General features: G+C 41.7%; 1 protein-coding gene and 1 long non-coding RNA gene across 12 annotated transcripts in view; one reads left to right on the top strand and one right to left on the bottom strand.

Annotated features, from left to right (window-relative positions):
* LOC120383163 overlaps positions 1 to 13722 on the bottom strand; it is a 32291-nt gene that overhangs the window by 3414 nt on the left and 15155 nt on the right. The window contains exon 3 of the long non-coding RNA XR_005588356.1: positions 1067 to 1155. This is a non-coding gene — a long non-coding RNA (uncharacterized LOC120383163). The remainder of the gene's footprint in view (positions 1 to 1066; positions 1156 to 13722) is intronic.
* The window catches only part of PITPNC1 (phosphatidylinositol transfer protein cytoplasmic 1), a 193503-nt gene that overhangs the window by 166959 nt on the left and 12822 nt on the right, over positions 1 to 13722 (top strand). For all 11 annotated transcript variants that reach the window (XM_039500833.1, XM_039500832.1, XM_039500835.1 and 8 more), the window contains 2 exons: positions 8795 to 8950; positions 11182 to 11245. In XM_039500833.1, the coding sequence (XP_039356767.1) occupies positions 8795 to 8950; positions 11182 to 11245 (220 nt within the window). The remainder of the gene's footprint in view (positions 1 to 8794; positions 8951 to 11181; positions 11246 to 13722) is intronic.

Here is a 13722-nt window from a genome sequence, read left to right as displayed (position 1 = left end):
TGTAGTTACTAACACCAGTTGAGTAGCTTGTAGAATGCCTGGCTAGATTACCATGCGTCCTCCATGTATGCCACAGCTGGGTCTGAGTTTAGGGCCATTCCCATTTTTATCAATCATTTTTGTCATCTCAGCTTGTTAAAGTGTCAGAGTAGAAGAAAGAAAACAAAATTTTCGCTCTATAATGAAAACTGTTCCGTTAAGAATTTCTGATACAGAAAAGTTTCATGAAGCATATCAAAGCCTGTGCTCAGTGCTAGAGCAACAAAGGGTCAAACGTCTTTGTTCTGTTCCCAGCTACACCTTGCGTTAACTCAAATGGAATCGCTCCAGATTTACTATGAAGTATCTTGGAGCAGATGTTGGTCTAATGTCCTTGAATCCCTTTTCACTTTGCATATCAATCACTGTGCTTGTCTACTGGAATAAGTATATTGCAATAGCTATTCTGGAATAGTCCCCCTGTGGATAATCTATTCCTGAATAAAAGTGACTTTGCTTTGTGAGTGGAGTAATTATTCCAGAATAGAGTAATAATTCTGGAATAAGGTCACTTTTATTCCAGAATAGTGTCTACACAGGTGTTATTCTGGAGTAGCTAAACTATGCTAGTTAGTTATTCCTGTCAATTTCCACTGTGTAGACAAGACCATATATACTAGAGATGGTCTGTAGGCTACACTTCTGTGCCACAGAACCGTGTACTACTTTTTTTTTTTAAATGTCTTTGCTTTATAGCAGAATTGTCTTGACATTTGGGGTAAAGCAGTATTTATCTAGCAGCCTCAGGGAAATTATTTTTATAAACGTCAAATAAAAAATGAAATATTTAAAAAATGAAATACAAAATTTACAATTAAAATATACTAGTAGGAGTTTGCACTGACATAGCCTTCTGGAGCACTGTACGTACAGTCTGAAATCCAAAGCCTACCCCTCACAGCTGTTGATGAAATGCCAGATCACACAGTTCAAAATACAGTCATGAAGAATTAGTTCTGAAATGCTAGATCAAACAAATTGATCTTTAGTTTAGGACTAAAAAAAAAATTAACTTCATGTCAAATACCTGTTGGTAGAATGTTCCCTGGTAGGAGTTTAAGAAAAAGAATCTGCACACCAGAAAGAATCTTTGTCTTGAGGCATCCAAAAAGCCACCTGTAGGAGGATAAAAAGGTGCAGTGTTAGCCCACTGCCCTTTCACTTCTGGAGACTAAGGGCTTGTCTACACTTACATTTTATAGCGCTCTAACTTGCTGGCTCAGAGCTGTGAAAAATCACCCCCCTGAGCGCAGCAAGTCTGAGCGCTTTAAAGCACTAGTGTAAACAGGCTGTGCTCCCAGCGCTCAGAGCGAATCCCCGCATGGAGGTGGATTACCAGGAGCGCTGGGAGAGCAATTAATGTTCAAGAGAGCCCCAGGAGTAGACTAGGAGGAGTGTTTCTAGTACAGAGCTGACAGAGCCATATAGGCCCGGCACTGGCTGCTGCAGGTCAGGATTGGTGCATTGGCAAGGGCCAGGGATAATCTTGAACATAAAGACTTGCAGGTAAATAGCAAAACCTAAACTTGATCTGATGTCTTCCTGACAGCCAGTGCAAGAACTTAGTTTCAGATAAGTGTCTTGATTAGATTTCACTGAATTAACCTGTAATCCCTCCCCTGAGCTGCCGCTGATAAGTCACTTTACTCTTGCCTTGGGAACTAAAGGTTAAGAATGTAAGAGGACAGACAAAATTTTAAGGCCTGCTCTATTACACCAGTGCTACTCAACTGTCTTCAATGGGATTGGAATGGTGGCTTTAAAATGTTATCTGCCCTTCATATTCCTAACCCTACCATTTAATGTCTTAAGATCAGAATGTAGCCATGTGTGTTTTATTGGGTTGATCTGGCCATGACAACTTTGCGAGTTAATGATGAGTGTAAGCTTTGTAACAATATGTCTTTTGAGGTGAACTCCCACAGAAATCTGGGATTTATTTTTTACGAATAGCAAAGTATTCTTTAGTCCAAAAATTGCAAAGTGTACCCTTCAGCACAGCAAAGCCTTTGTATGAGCCTTGTTCCCTTAAACACTGAAGTCACCTAATCATTTAACTTTAGGGCAAACATAGCATTCAGAATTCAGTGCCTCAGTGTGGTCCTTTCTAGAACATTCATCAACCAAAGTATATGGATGGTTTAGAAAATCCTTCCCCAACTCTCTCAATGCTTGTCCGATATAATTTATGAGGCAGGCTCATCTGATAAAGTCATTTTGCTAGGGAAAGGCACAAATTGCTCTGTGTTTGCAGTACATTGTATTGCCAAGTACAAAGTGCTCTAAAAACAGCACTTTAGCTATCAAGTGCTAACAAAGCAAAAAGACTGTGGCCTCTGTGCTTGATTTACACTAGGATACAAAATACATGGATCCAAGAGTGTAATGATTGTCCCTCTTTCAAGGAGTATTTTTAATTAATTTCTAATTACATTTTGAAAAGAGATTCTCTGTGGTGCCCAAAGAAATATTTGGATGAATTCCTGATTTTTCTGAATGAGATGAGCACTTATTTTGGAAAACAGAAAGGTAATGTGGCTCCTTTGGCCACATTACTCTGTTTTTTTACTCAGTCCTCAAACAGGCAAAACTCCCACTGCATTGAATACCAGCTTGCCTGAGCAAGGACTGAGTAATTGCTGAATAATGTCCTTAGGATTTGACCCTTTATTTTCAATGTGCCGTAATGGAAATATACTCCCCACAGTCTTTGCCTTTCCCAGCCCTGATTCATAAAGGTGCATCATGCGATATCTGTATGTTAATGTTTTCTTAAAGGAAGGATTTCCCATAAAAGATTTGGCACTTCTTGAGCTATGCAGGTTGCCTGTCCAGGTCTATCACCACCTCGCACCTGTGCTTTAAGCACTCCAGCCAATTTATGACTAGTCCTTCAAACAGATGGGCGTGATTAAAGAGAACCAAGAGACCATCTGTGAGCATCCACCGTGGTCACTGTTAAAAGGATTCTCAGCCAGGAGCAATGCAGTAGCTATCCGTGGCCTGTTTGTGGACCAACAGCTAAGGAAGAGTCTTCATCACTAATACAGTTGTGTGCTGAGTTAACTTTCCAAAAGAACAAAATGCCTTTTGTAACCTCCTGATAACTGTTATGGTTTGAGCAAAATACAAATCCCAGCTGCAATTAGATATTCAAGCAATTTAGATGGTTATTGTTTAGTTTCCTCCGATAAACTATGGAAACTTGGATATTGAGCCACATTCATCGCTGGGGTCATTCTGTTTACTTTGATGGAGTTACTTGGGGTGAATTTGGAATTTTTTATCTAGAGGTTTGCTGGGGTGGGGAAAATATTATACTAGGCACTGTATACACACAAAATGAAAAGATAGTCCCTGCCTTAAGTATATAAAAATAGAATTCTTTAAGGTAACCTCTGGACTCAATAACCCAATGTGGCAGATAAACTTCTAGTTTATCAGCCTGACAAATTCTGGACCAGAAGTTTCCAGATAACATCTTATCTGGAAATAAGATGTTATCCAGGTCAGACAGACCCTACCTGAACATTTCATTTAAGAGCAATCATCAATGGTCCACTTTTAGTTGAGTAAGAGCAGGAAGTTACTCACTGATATGAAAGAAACATCCATGCTGCTAATAAGAACCACAGAATACCTAAATTGAAAAAATGTTTAATAAAAGAAAATTGATCATGGATCTAGGCATCCTGCAGCTGGAAAATGACATTTGATGTAGTACAAAGTATACAGTTAAAAACATGAAATAGTAACTGAGAAATCTTCATTTGCTGTATCTTCCTCATGAATCGAAATGATCATTGGGGCTTAAAACTATAGATTACATGTATGGGTCAATGTGACTCTCAGCACTATCTGATATTAGCAGTTATCATCAGCTTATTATAATATTACTCTTCTCCACTAATATAGAACTAGAGATCATCTGAAACCACATGAAAATTCCTTAAAAGAATAAAAGGCAAAAATTTCAAAAGTACATAAGCAATTTAGGCTCCTAATTTCCCACTTTCAAAAATTACTTAAGCACTCAGAAATCTAAGTCTCATTTAAAGTTCACAGGATTTAGGCTCGCAAGAGCCTATGCCACTTTTGAAAATGGGATTTAGGCTCCTAAGTCACATAGGCACTTTTGAATATTTTATCCAAAGTTTTTAACAATGTGTGCTGACACTGTGCATAAATGCTCATATCCTCAAGAGGGAACAGAGAACCTCCACACGTGCCTTTTAGCGGTTGGAGGCAACCAGGACGGGGTCTGCGACAGAGTCTTAGTGGCATTGCTGAAAGTTTTAATCAGCAGCAGCATGATATGGAATGGCCTGGGGAGTGGGGGGAGAGGATCTTGACCATCAGATTGGCCTCCTCCACCACCTCCTCAGTTTTGATATTAAGGTTCTGGGCCACCCATCTCAGCAGATGCTGAAGGACCCTAGTGTCCTCTAAGGCCGGAGTCGTTGAGGAACCCGTCACCGCATCATCCGGCAATGAGGAAGATGAGATGGTGGTTGGTACTGGGAACTGTTCCCTGCCCTTGGCCCCTTGTGGTCCCGTGGGGCAAGGAGCACCAGAGCCACAGTCGGTGCCATGGCCGGTGCCATGGTCGGTGACACAGTTGGCATCAGGACTGGTGCCCCCAACAATGTCGCAGTTGGCATCATGAGTGGTGCCGGTATCGGTGCCGAGAGTAGTGCTGCAAACATCACCCCAGTTGCCAATGGTATGATTGGTGCCGCAGTCATCGATGGTTCCATCGGAGCCAAGACCGTTGACGTCAGCGGGTGTGTCCCCACCTGGATGCCCAGCCTGAAAGAAGCTGAGGCCACCAATGCCACTCTGGAGCCTTAGCTCTGGTGATAGGCCCAGGGTGTCCAGAAGAGCCACTAAGGAGCCTGCCATTGGCCCAGCCACAGTGCCAGGTAGGGTTGTCAGTTGCGGTGGGAGCAGGATCTTCTGCTCCTATTGGAGCACGACGACTCCGCTTCTGACTCTGAGGTCTCTGACTGTGATGACCATGGAGGAGCGGAGTCGCTTGGTGCTGGATAGCAGTGCCAACTGGAGGACCGGAAGCAGTTCACCCACAAGGGCCACCTGTGCCACAGGCTGATGCAATGGGGTTGGTGGTCTTATGGCCGACATCATCATCGGTTTGCCCACGGAATGTATCAGGCCTGGAACCTGTGCTGGCGATCTCTCACCTAGGAAGTGAGGGTGGCACTGTAAGTGCCAAAAGGTCCACTGCTGCCTCGAACGCCTCCAGTGTGGAGGGGAGCTGGAGGCCTTGTGGTGGTGTGCTGGTGAGCGGTGCTGGTCTGGACTCGACTGGACCCGTCTCGGGGAAGGAGTCAATGGAATCCCCACCAAATGGGTGCCTGATGGGGGCGTGTTGGCCAACTGGTTGGTGACACAGTCGCCCTCTGTCAGCCTTTTTCCTTTTGTGGGGCACTGGGGAGTGCAACGTCTGGGGCCTGTGGGCAGAGCCATGGCGGTGCTGAGGGTCTCTAGCAGAGTCCTTCTTTGGCACCGGCTCATGCATGGACAATACTGGAGCACTGTGCACCAAGGGTGCGGCACTTGAAGCCGGATCCGCCATGCCCGGCTCTGACTGAGGCCGAAGTGCTGCCTCCATAAGCAACACTCGGAGGCACTGCTTTTCCTGTCTTTAAGAGTCCTGGGGCAAAAACTTCTACAGATTTTGCACCTTTCTCTAAGATGCCCCTCGCTGAGACACTTCAAGCATGAAGTGTGCGGGTCACTTTTTGCATAAACCTGCCACAGTCCGAGCACGGTTTAAAGCCCAGAGACCAAGATATAACCCGGTGCCAGGGAAAAACATTGATGGGGGGGACCTCCCCGAAGGAAAAAACTACTACACTAACTATCTAACATTAACAAACTATATACACAAACACTGCTAACACGTGCTTGCTAAGGCAAGAGCAATGGGGAGTTCCAGCTAGCCATTACAGGCAGTAAGAAGGAACTGAGGCGGGGTTGGGTTGGCAGGGCCCTATAATGGGCGCCATGAAGGCACGACTCCAGAGGGCATCCAGGCTGACACTATGGATACTGCTAGGGGAAAAATCTTACGGCTGTCATGCATGTGATGCGCACACACCTGTTTGGAATTGACATGAACAAGCACTCGAAGAAGAATATTTATTTACTGCATGCATATTGCGCCAGAATATTTGAAATCAATCTACATTGTTGCTGTAAACCGCTTCTAAATTCGTGGATCCATCTATTAGAATTCCACATCCACATCTTACATTTTTTTATTGAACTGTTTGCTTCAGGCAATTATGAGTTATATAACAGTTCTTTTCAAATATCTAGACCAAGCTGAGGTCAAGCTTTATTGAATGAGAAGATGGGCAAACATGTGACTGTGATTTGTGATATGAAGCGGTATGTTACTCTGCCATGTGATGAAGCTGATTTGGTTTTTACAGTGTTGTAGGGTTGAAAGCAGAGTATTTGCACGCACATTTAGAGAAGGATGTGAAAGTAATGATTTTCAGAAAGATGGAAAGAACATCTCTTCATTTGAGCTTGGTAACCAGAAAGGTTCATGGTAGAGCTTCAGTTTATGAATCAAATCACAAGCCAAGTCATTGGGGCTAACTATAAACATTCGAAAAAGAATACCACCAAGTGAGAGAGAAGCTCACAGTGAGTGGCAGGAAATAAAAACAGAGTAGTCTCACCACTTTGCCTCTTCCCTAGCTCATCTTTATTCAGCCTCTTATTCAGGACATAACTGAAGTTTGTGCTTCAAGTGAAGTGCATATTTAAGTGTTTTTCTAAATAGTCTGGACTTAAGCACAAGCTTTCCTGGATTAAGGTCTCAGGGAGTAGGGCACAGCTGAACTTGATTTTGAGTGTAGATTCAAGGAGTTGCATTGTAAATTCATTATTATTTCCCTGTCCTTGTTCATTTGAAAATGAAGATTGACAAGGTGCAATTAACAGGTATAGACATAAGGCCAGATACATAAAAATTAACAAACTAATGCAAATAAACAGCAACTAACCTCTAAGTGTTTCTTGTCTATCCTACCTAAACCTAAACAACCTTTTGTGTTGTTTAAAATAAACCCTGAAAACAAGTTGGCTGTCTTCTCATGACCATATCTCCAAAACATCCCTATTTTTAAAATACAGTTTATTACATGGGCAATGAATTTTGAGAACCTGGAAAGCTATTTCATTTTAAGATTCAAGACTGGAATGTAATGTCTTTGCTTTCAATAGCAATTGTCTTGGCTTCACTGTCCCATCAAACAATATATTTAGTATCATACTTCTTGGCTTTCAAATAGCTGATGTTGAAATTACAATCCCTTCAAGGTTTTGTCCAAAGGTACCATGATTGAGCTGTTCCAACTTGGTAAAGTTTCATGCTCAACCTGTAATATACAAGTTAGTTTAGAATTTACAATAGCATTGTCAAGCCCTTCAAACAGATGATGTAAACTTGTACATTTTACCATCTGCTGATTATATCCATAATGTAGTTCTCTCATAGGCTTAAAATGTATCTAACTTGCTTCCTCAACCTCAGAAACAGAGTTCTTTATAATTTTCCAGTGCTCCCAGTTGGTTTGAATATTAGGACCCTGATTCTTCACTGCCCTCATGACTTGTGTTGTCATTGACACCTGCGCAAAGTGCATGTAAAATGCTACCAAATCAGGATTGTAGCATTTTATGGCTTCTTTGCATTCACTTTGCACAGTTATAAATGAGTACAAGGTATAAGGCAGTAGATGATAAGGCCTTTGATAAATTCATAAAGGAGCACACAGGTGAGTAACTCTGCTTCCAACACATTGATAATGAAGCTTGGCTGTGTTGGTTTTTTTGTTTGGTTTTTCACCCTTGACTTTTTTCTGTTTATTTTCCATCCAAATGATGCGCAGAGACAGTCCCAAAATAAAATGCAGGCAGGATTTACGTATACAGTGTCTTCAAATTGCGGGGTGTACTTCCCAAATCGAGGAGATCTAGGCATGCTAACTGATTGAGCTAGCTGCTAAAAATAGAGCATAGCCACAGTGAAGTGAATGGCATAAGGCACTAGCCAACCTGAGTATGTGCCTAATGTCTCAGACAGGTGCATACTTGGGGCAGCTAGCTAACTCCTGCAGTGGGTAGGGAAGAGGAAGAGTGCAGTCAGCCACAGATCTTCTCAGCCACAGATCTTCACACAAGTAGTGATGCATGCAAAGGGGCTGTCCAGCTGACACCCTTCGATAACCCACAAGAGTGTGCTGGCAGATGTTCTGTGGGTGTGATATGCCAAAAGAGATATGGTTTTCAGAAATAGGGGTATGGCTGGAGCACAGTCGGGTGTGTATGTATGCTGCCAACTATAGAATACGCTAGCAGGTCTCATTGGAAATAGACCTGTTGCTCCTTGAACAATAAACAGTGCCTCATAGTGCATTGTACTAGAATGACCTGTAGCATCATGCCCTGCCATGCCACAATATCTTTTGTGCCAAATGAGCTTCACAGCATCGCCAAGTTTCTACTGCTCCCATCAGTGCTCTTGCTGTTGGGTAACAGACTAGTATTTGGCCTCATGTATCTTATATATCCTGCCATTCATTTAAGCAAATTGTGTTATTTTTATTTAGTGTTTATTAGCAGGGTTCCATTGTGCCTTAAAACAGAACATTAACAAGCTAACAAATGGAGACTTTTCAGCCAAGGTTTTTCAATCGTGGTTCTCCTTGCTTTGCAGGATCCTAAACATTTCAAGTCAGAGAAGACGGGGAGAGGCCTCTTAAAAGAAGGCTGGAGGGAGACACACCAGCCGATCATGTGCTCCTACAAACTGGTGACTGTGAAATTTGAAGTCTGGGGACTTCAAACTAGAGTAGAACAATTTGTACATAAGGTCAGTGAATGCCTATATGCTGTTATCCTGCACAGGAGAAGAGCTAAAGCACAAGTGGAACTAGAGAATTATCCTGACCTGCACATGAATAGGACTAGAGATGGGTCTGAGCCAAGGAGTTCAGGTTTAGATCTGGTTCCAAACCTCCTTAACATTCAAGGGCGATTGGAACTGGGGTTTCGTCTGACAATTAAAGAGAAGAGGCCCACTGTAAAATTAATCTCTGGATACAAACTTCTCCAAAGGCTCGAGTTATTCAGATCCAAGGCTTAGTTTTTCGCCCATCTCTGAGTACAGCCAGTAATAACATCTCCAGTGCTGTGATCCTTATGTGGGCAGAACTAACAACATCCTTTCTCAAGAGACCTCCATTGCTGGTAAAATAATATTTGTGCCAATGACAACAGCTTTATTGTGACAATTCTGAACTGTTAGATGAATACAATACAATGTTTCTAGACTGAAATATTTTTTTCCTGTCATTTCTTTACTTGAAGCTTTTAAAGTCTGTGTTGCACTTTATCAGCAGTTCATTTAATGTTACCACAATTAAACAAACACTGTGGGTCTGACTCTGACCTCACTCACTCTGATTTTACACCATTGACATCAGTGTAGTTACTCCCAATGTACTGAAAGTGAGAGCAGAATGTGAGGCCAAAGAGTTACTTCAATTTGACAGCTCTGTTGGCTTTAATGGTTATCTATCTGGATGCAGTAAAAGCTCATTAATTCTCATTATGCTAATCTGCCAATTTCATAATACTAAGAACAAAAACCATGGCAGTCTCAGCCCACTCCTTAGATTTAGAGTCTCATTCTAACCTCAGTCTCACTGATGTAAATCAAGAGTGTCTCCTCTGAAGTCACAAGAACTACACCTGTAAGGCCTGGTCTACACTGGGGCGGGGTGTCGATGTAAAATACGCAACTTCAGCTACGGGAATACCGTAGCTGAAGTCGAAGTATCTTATTCCGACTTACCTCCCGTCCTCACGGCACGGGATCGATGTCCGCGGCTCCCCCGTCGACTCCACTACCGCCACTCACTCTGGTGGAGTTCCGGAGTCGACGGGGAGCACGTTCAGGGATCGATATATCGCATCTAGATGAGACATGATATATCGATCCCCAATAAATCGATCGCTACCCGCTGATATGGCGGGTAGTCTGGACGTACCCTAAGAAACCAATGTAAATGAGATCAGAACTGGACCATTAGCGTAATATTAAAATATCACTGAATGACAGTTTCTGCACAACTGAGTTTGACTTATTGCAGTAGTTCTGATGCCTTTTGCACCATTCATTTGATTTCCTGAAGTTTAGCATGCTTCGCTCTCAAGTGTATATTACTGTTCATTTTCACTGGATGTGTGATTCCTTCTTCTAAAACCAGATATCTCAGGGCATGTACAGAGTTCCAAGATGATAAAATCACAGTTGCACACTTCTCCTATTCTGCAAATTCAATCCCTTTTTTATTGAAAAATGCCTGAATTTTTTCATAAAGGTTTTGACTCATGCTTTTTGGATAGGATTTTCTATATACATCTCTACCTCGATATTACGTGACCTGATATAACACAAATTCGGATAGAACATGGTAAAGCAGTGCTCCGGGGGGGGCGGGGCTGTGCACTCCGGTGGATCAAAGCAAGTTCGATATAACGCGGTAAGATTTTTTGGCTCCCGAGGACAGCGTTATAGCGAGGTAGAGGTGTATTCTCCTGCCAAAGTTTTGTATATTATATTTTCAAAGATTTTTTAAAAATCTGTAATTAGAAATGAGTACCCTTCACAGAATAACAACATCCAGGTTATCTTACAGCTTTCATAAGTGGTCGGAAAGTTATCCATTCCACTTCCCAAATATTAATTAATTAATGATACAATTATCAAATGGTCTTCTCCAGGTATTTTAATGTCCAGACATTGGTAGGATTTTGGAAGGTTATTGACCTCTCATATGTGAAAAGAACTAATAGGTTCCATTTTAAGACAGAAGGGAAAGGAGTTCCAGTCTACTTGCCCAAATATTAATATATTCTTTGTACAGTTCCTGAATGTCCCCTTCTTGTGTATGTCACCATAGAACAGTGTAGAGTCTCAAAGTTCAGGATGTTTATGTCCTTCTACCCTATAGAGAGACCATGATGTTACTATAGTTTATTTTTCTATAATGTTTTACTACACAAGATACTTTAAACCTTTTTTTTCTTATTTCACAGGTGGTCAGAGATATATTAATGATTGGTCACCGACAGGCTTTTGCATGGGTTGATGAGTGGTATGGTAAGTCTTATTCACAAAATTAACTTACAAAATAGCCTTGGAAAGGGCCTGATGGAAAACCCATTGAAATAAATTGAGACTCCTATTGGCTTTAATGGACTTTGGATGAGGCCCAAAATATATAGGGCCTTATTTCACCCCTCACTCTACACGTAAGCTTATGCCACACTAGCCGCTTGTGGGGAAGGTGCATCCAGGAGGTGGGAGCAGGGTGTATGGTCCATGTATTTTAGAGCATATGCCCCAGTTCCAGACACTCCATCTTCGGCAGTTTAGTGCTGCCCCTGTCAAGAATAATCTACATGAAAAACAGTGCATAGGTTGGAATACAAGCCCATATTAATGCTGCTTTCATAGCACTAATGTGCAATCATCTCCAACCTCCAAGGTCTTGGCCCATGTTATTTCCAACACAATTTCAACTTTTCAGGATGGGTTTTAAACTATTAATATAAAATGTAATAAAAACCAGAACTAAAAGTTCCTGTTTGAAAAACAAATATAAATGTAATAGCTCCAATTGAGAACCCACAGGCTCTGATTCAACAGTGGCTGCACACACAACTCCCATGGAATCCATGCTTCAGCTGTAGAAATGGGCACGTTTAATTTTACAGGGTAATTTCAACATCTAGTTGATGACATTTTATTGCACAATAAACACACAGGTATTGTGCCATATACATACTATTTCAATAAAGGGCATGCATTATCCCAGATATTTGTAGATCAGTTTCTAAAACATTCTTGTAATATAGAATTGCAATTTAGAAATGTATTTAAAAGTGACAAAGATAGATAAAACCACCTTGAGGTTCAAAGGAATACTGCCTTAAACTTTTCATGAATAATCTTTAGCGATTCTAAGGCCTGGTCTACACTGAAAAGTTATATCAGCACAGCTACGTCAGTCAGGCATGTGAAAAAACCACACCTCGATCAGCATAGATTTCCCCCCGTTGTAGATGCAGTTATGTCGATGGAAAAGGGCCTCCGTCAACATAGCTAAGAATTGGGCTTGGTCTACACTACATACTTACTTCAATATAGGTATGTTGCTTAGGGGTCTTGAAAAAATGATAGCGACCTTACACACACACACACACACACACACACACACACCGACCGTGTAGACAGCACTATGTCAGCAGGAGAGCTTCTCCTGCCGACATACCTACGACCTCTCGTAGAAGTGGAAGTTATTAAGCCGATGGGAGAGCTCTCTCCCATCGGCTTAGAGCATCTTCATCAGACATACTACAGCAGCGCAGCTGCACTGGTGCAGCTGTGCCAATGTAAATCTGTAGCGTAGACCTGTCTCCGGTCTACACTAGAAAATTAAGTTGGCTTAACTACGTTGCTCAGGAATGTTGCTCAGGAAAAATCCACACCTCTGAGCAGCGCAGTTAAGCCAACCTAACTGCTAGTGTCGACAGCGCTAGGTGATAGGGAGGTGGATTATCTACGCTGATGGAAGAACCCCTCCTGTCAGCATAGGTAGTGTCTACACTGAAGCACTACAGCTGCGCAGCTGCAGCAATTCAGCTGTGGCACTTTAGCGTTTCAAGTGTAGACAAGCCCTAACTTCATTTTGGAAGGTGGTGTTCCTAACCTTCTGTCAGTGTAGGCTGCATCTACACAATGGGGCTATGCAGGCATAGCTATGCCAGTATAATCTCAATAGTGCAGACGTGATGTTTTCTTCTGTGTTTTTTAATTTAGGGACACTCATAAACTAGTAAGAGGATTCTGCATCTTTAATCAAATGAGAACAAGCTTTACTTCCTCATACAGTGTATGTCCCACACCTCCACAAATCCTTATGCCATGATCAGTATCCATACGTTTTGTAAAAGACACAGTATCTGTGTTCAGACAGTGTCCCCTAGCTACAAATGAAAATAACCACTTCCCAATATTAGTTTAGCTTATCTCTGACTTTCAAGTTTCTTTTCTAATGAAATTCATACTCTTTTGTTTCCTTAAGCTATGTTTTATAGTGATCCCATGTGATGCTTTTATCTTGTTTCCTAGATAGATAGATGGATAGATGATAGTAACCAGCAAATTAATGTATATTTTGTTGTTCCTTTCGTAGCTTGGACTGTTGCTTAAAATGTGTAGCGCTGTTTATGCAGTAGGTTCTAATCACAAATACTTGATTTACATAAGCAGATTGGGGAAGACACTGCTGAAACACTTGTGTTGTATTTTTATATGTTTGGCTTAATGTAAACAATTAAACAAAAATTAAGTCATTATTTTCAACTCCTTGTTTTTCATTTTTGTTCATACACTATGAGGGCATTTGTATGGACATTTTTTTGTGCAATCAGACAGGTATGCTCAAGAAGAACATCCAAGATGCGTGACCACATAGTTGTATCTGCCAGTGTTTGGCTGGTGATGATCTTCAGCACAAATTGCAAATAGAGACTGAAGAATTCCTCTGCTCCCATTACATAAGAGAATGTGAA

Source organism: Mauremys reevesii, linkage group 15 (genome assembly GCF_016161935.1).
Source record: "Mauremys reevesii isolate NIE-2019 linkage group 15, ASM1616193v1, whole genome shotgun sequence".
NCBI lineage: Eukaryota > Metazoa > Chordata > Testudines > Geoemydidae > Mauremys > Mauremys reevesii.
The sequence above is the reverse complement of the archived record's forward strand: the minus strand, read 5'-3'. Positions and strand labels throughout refer to the sequence as shown.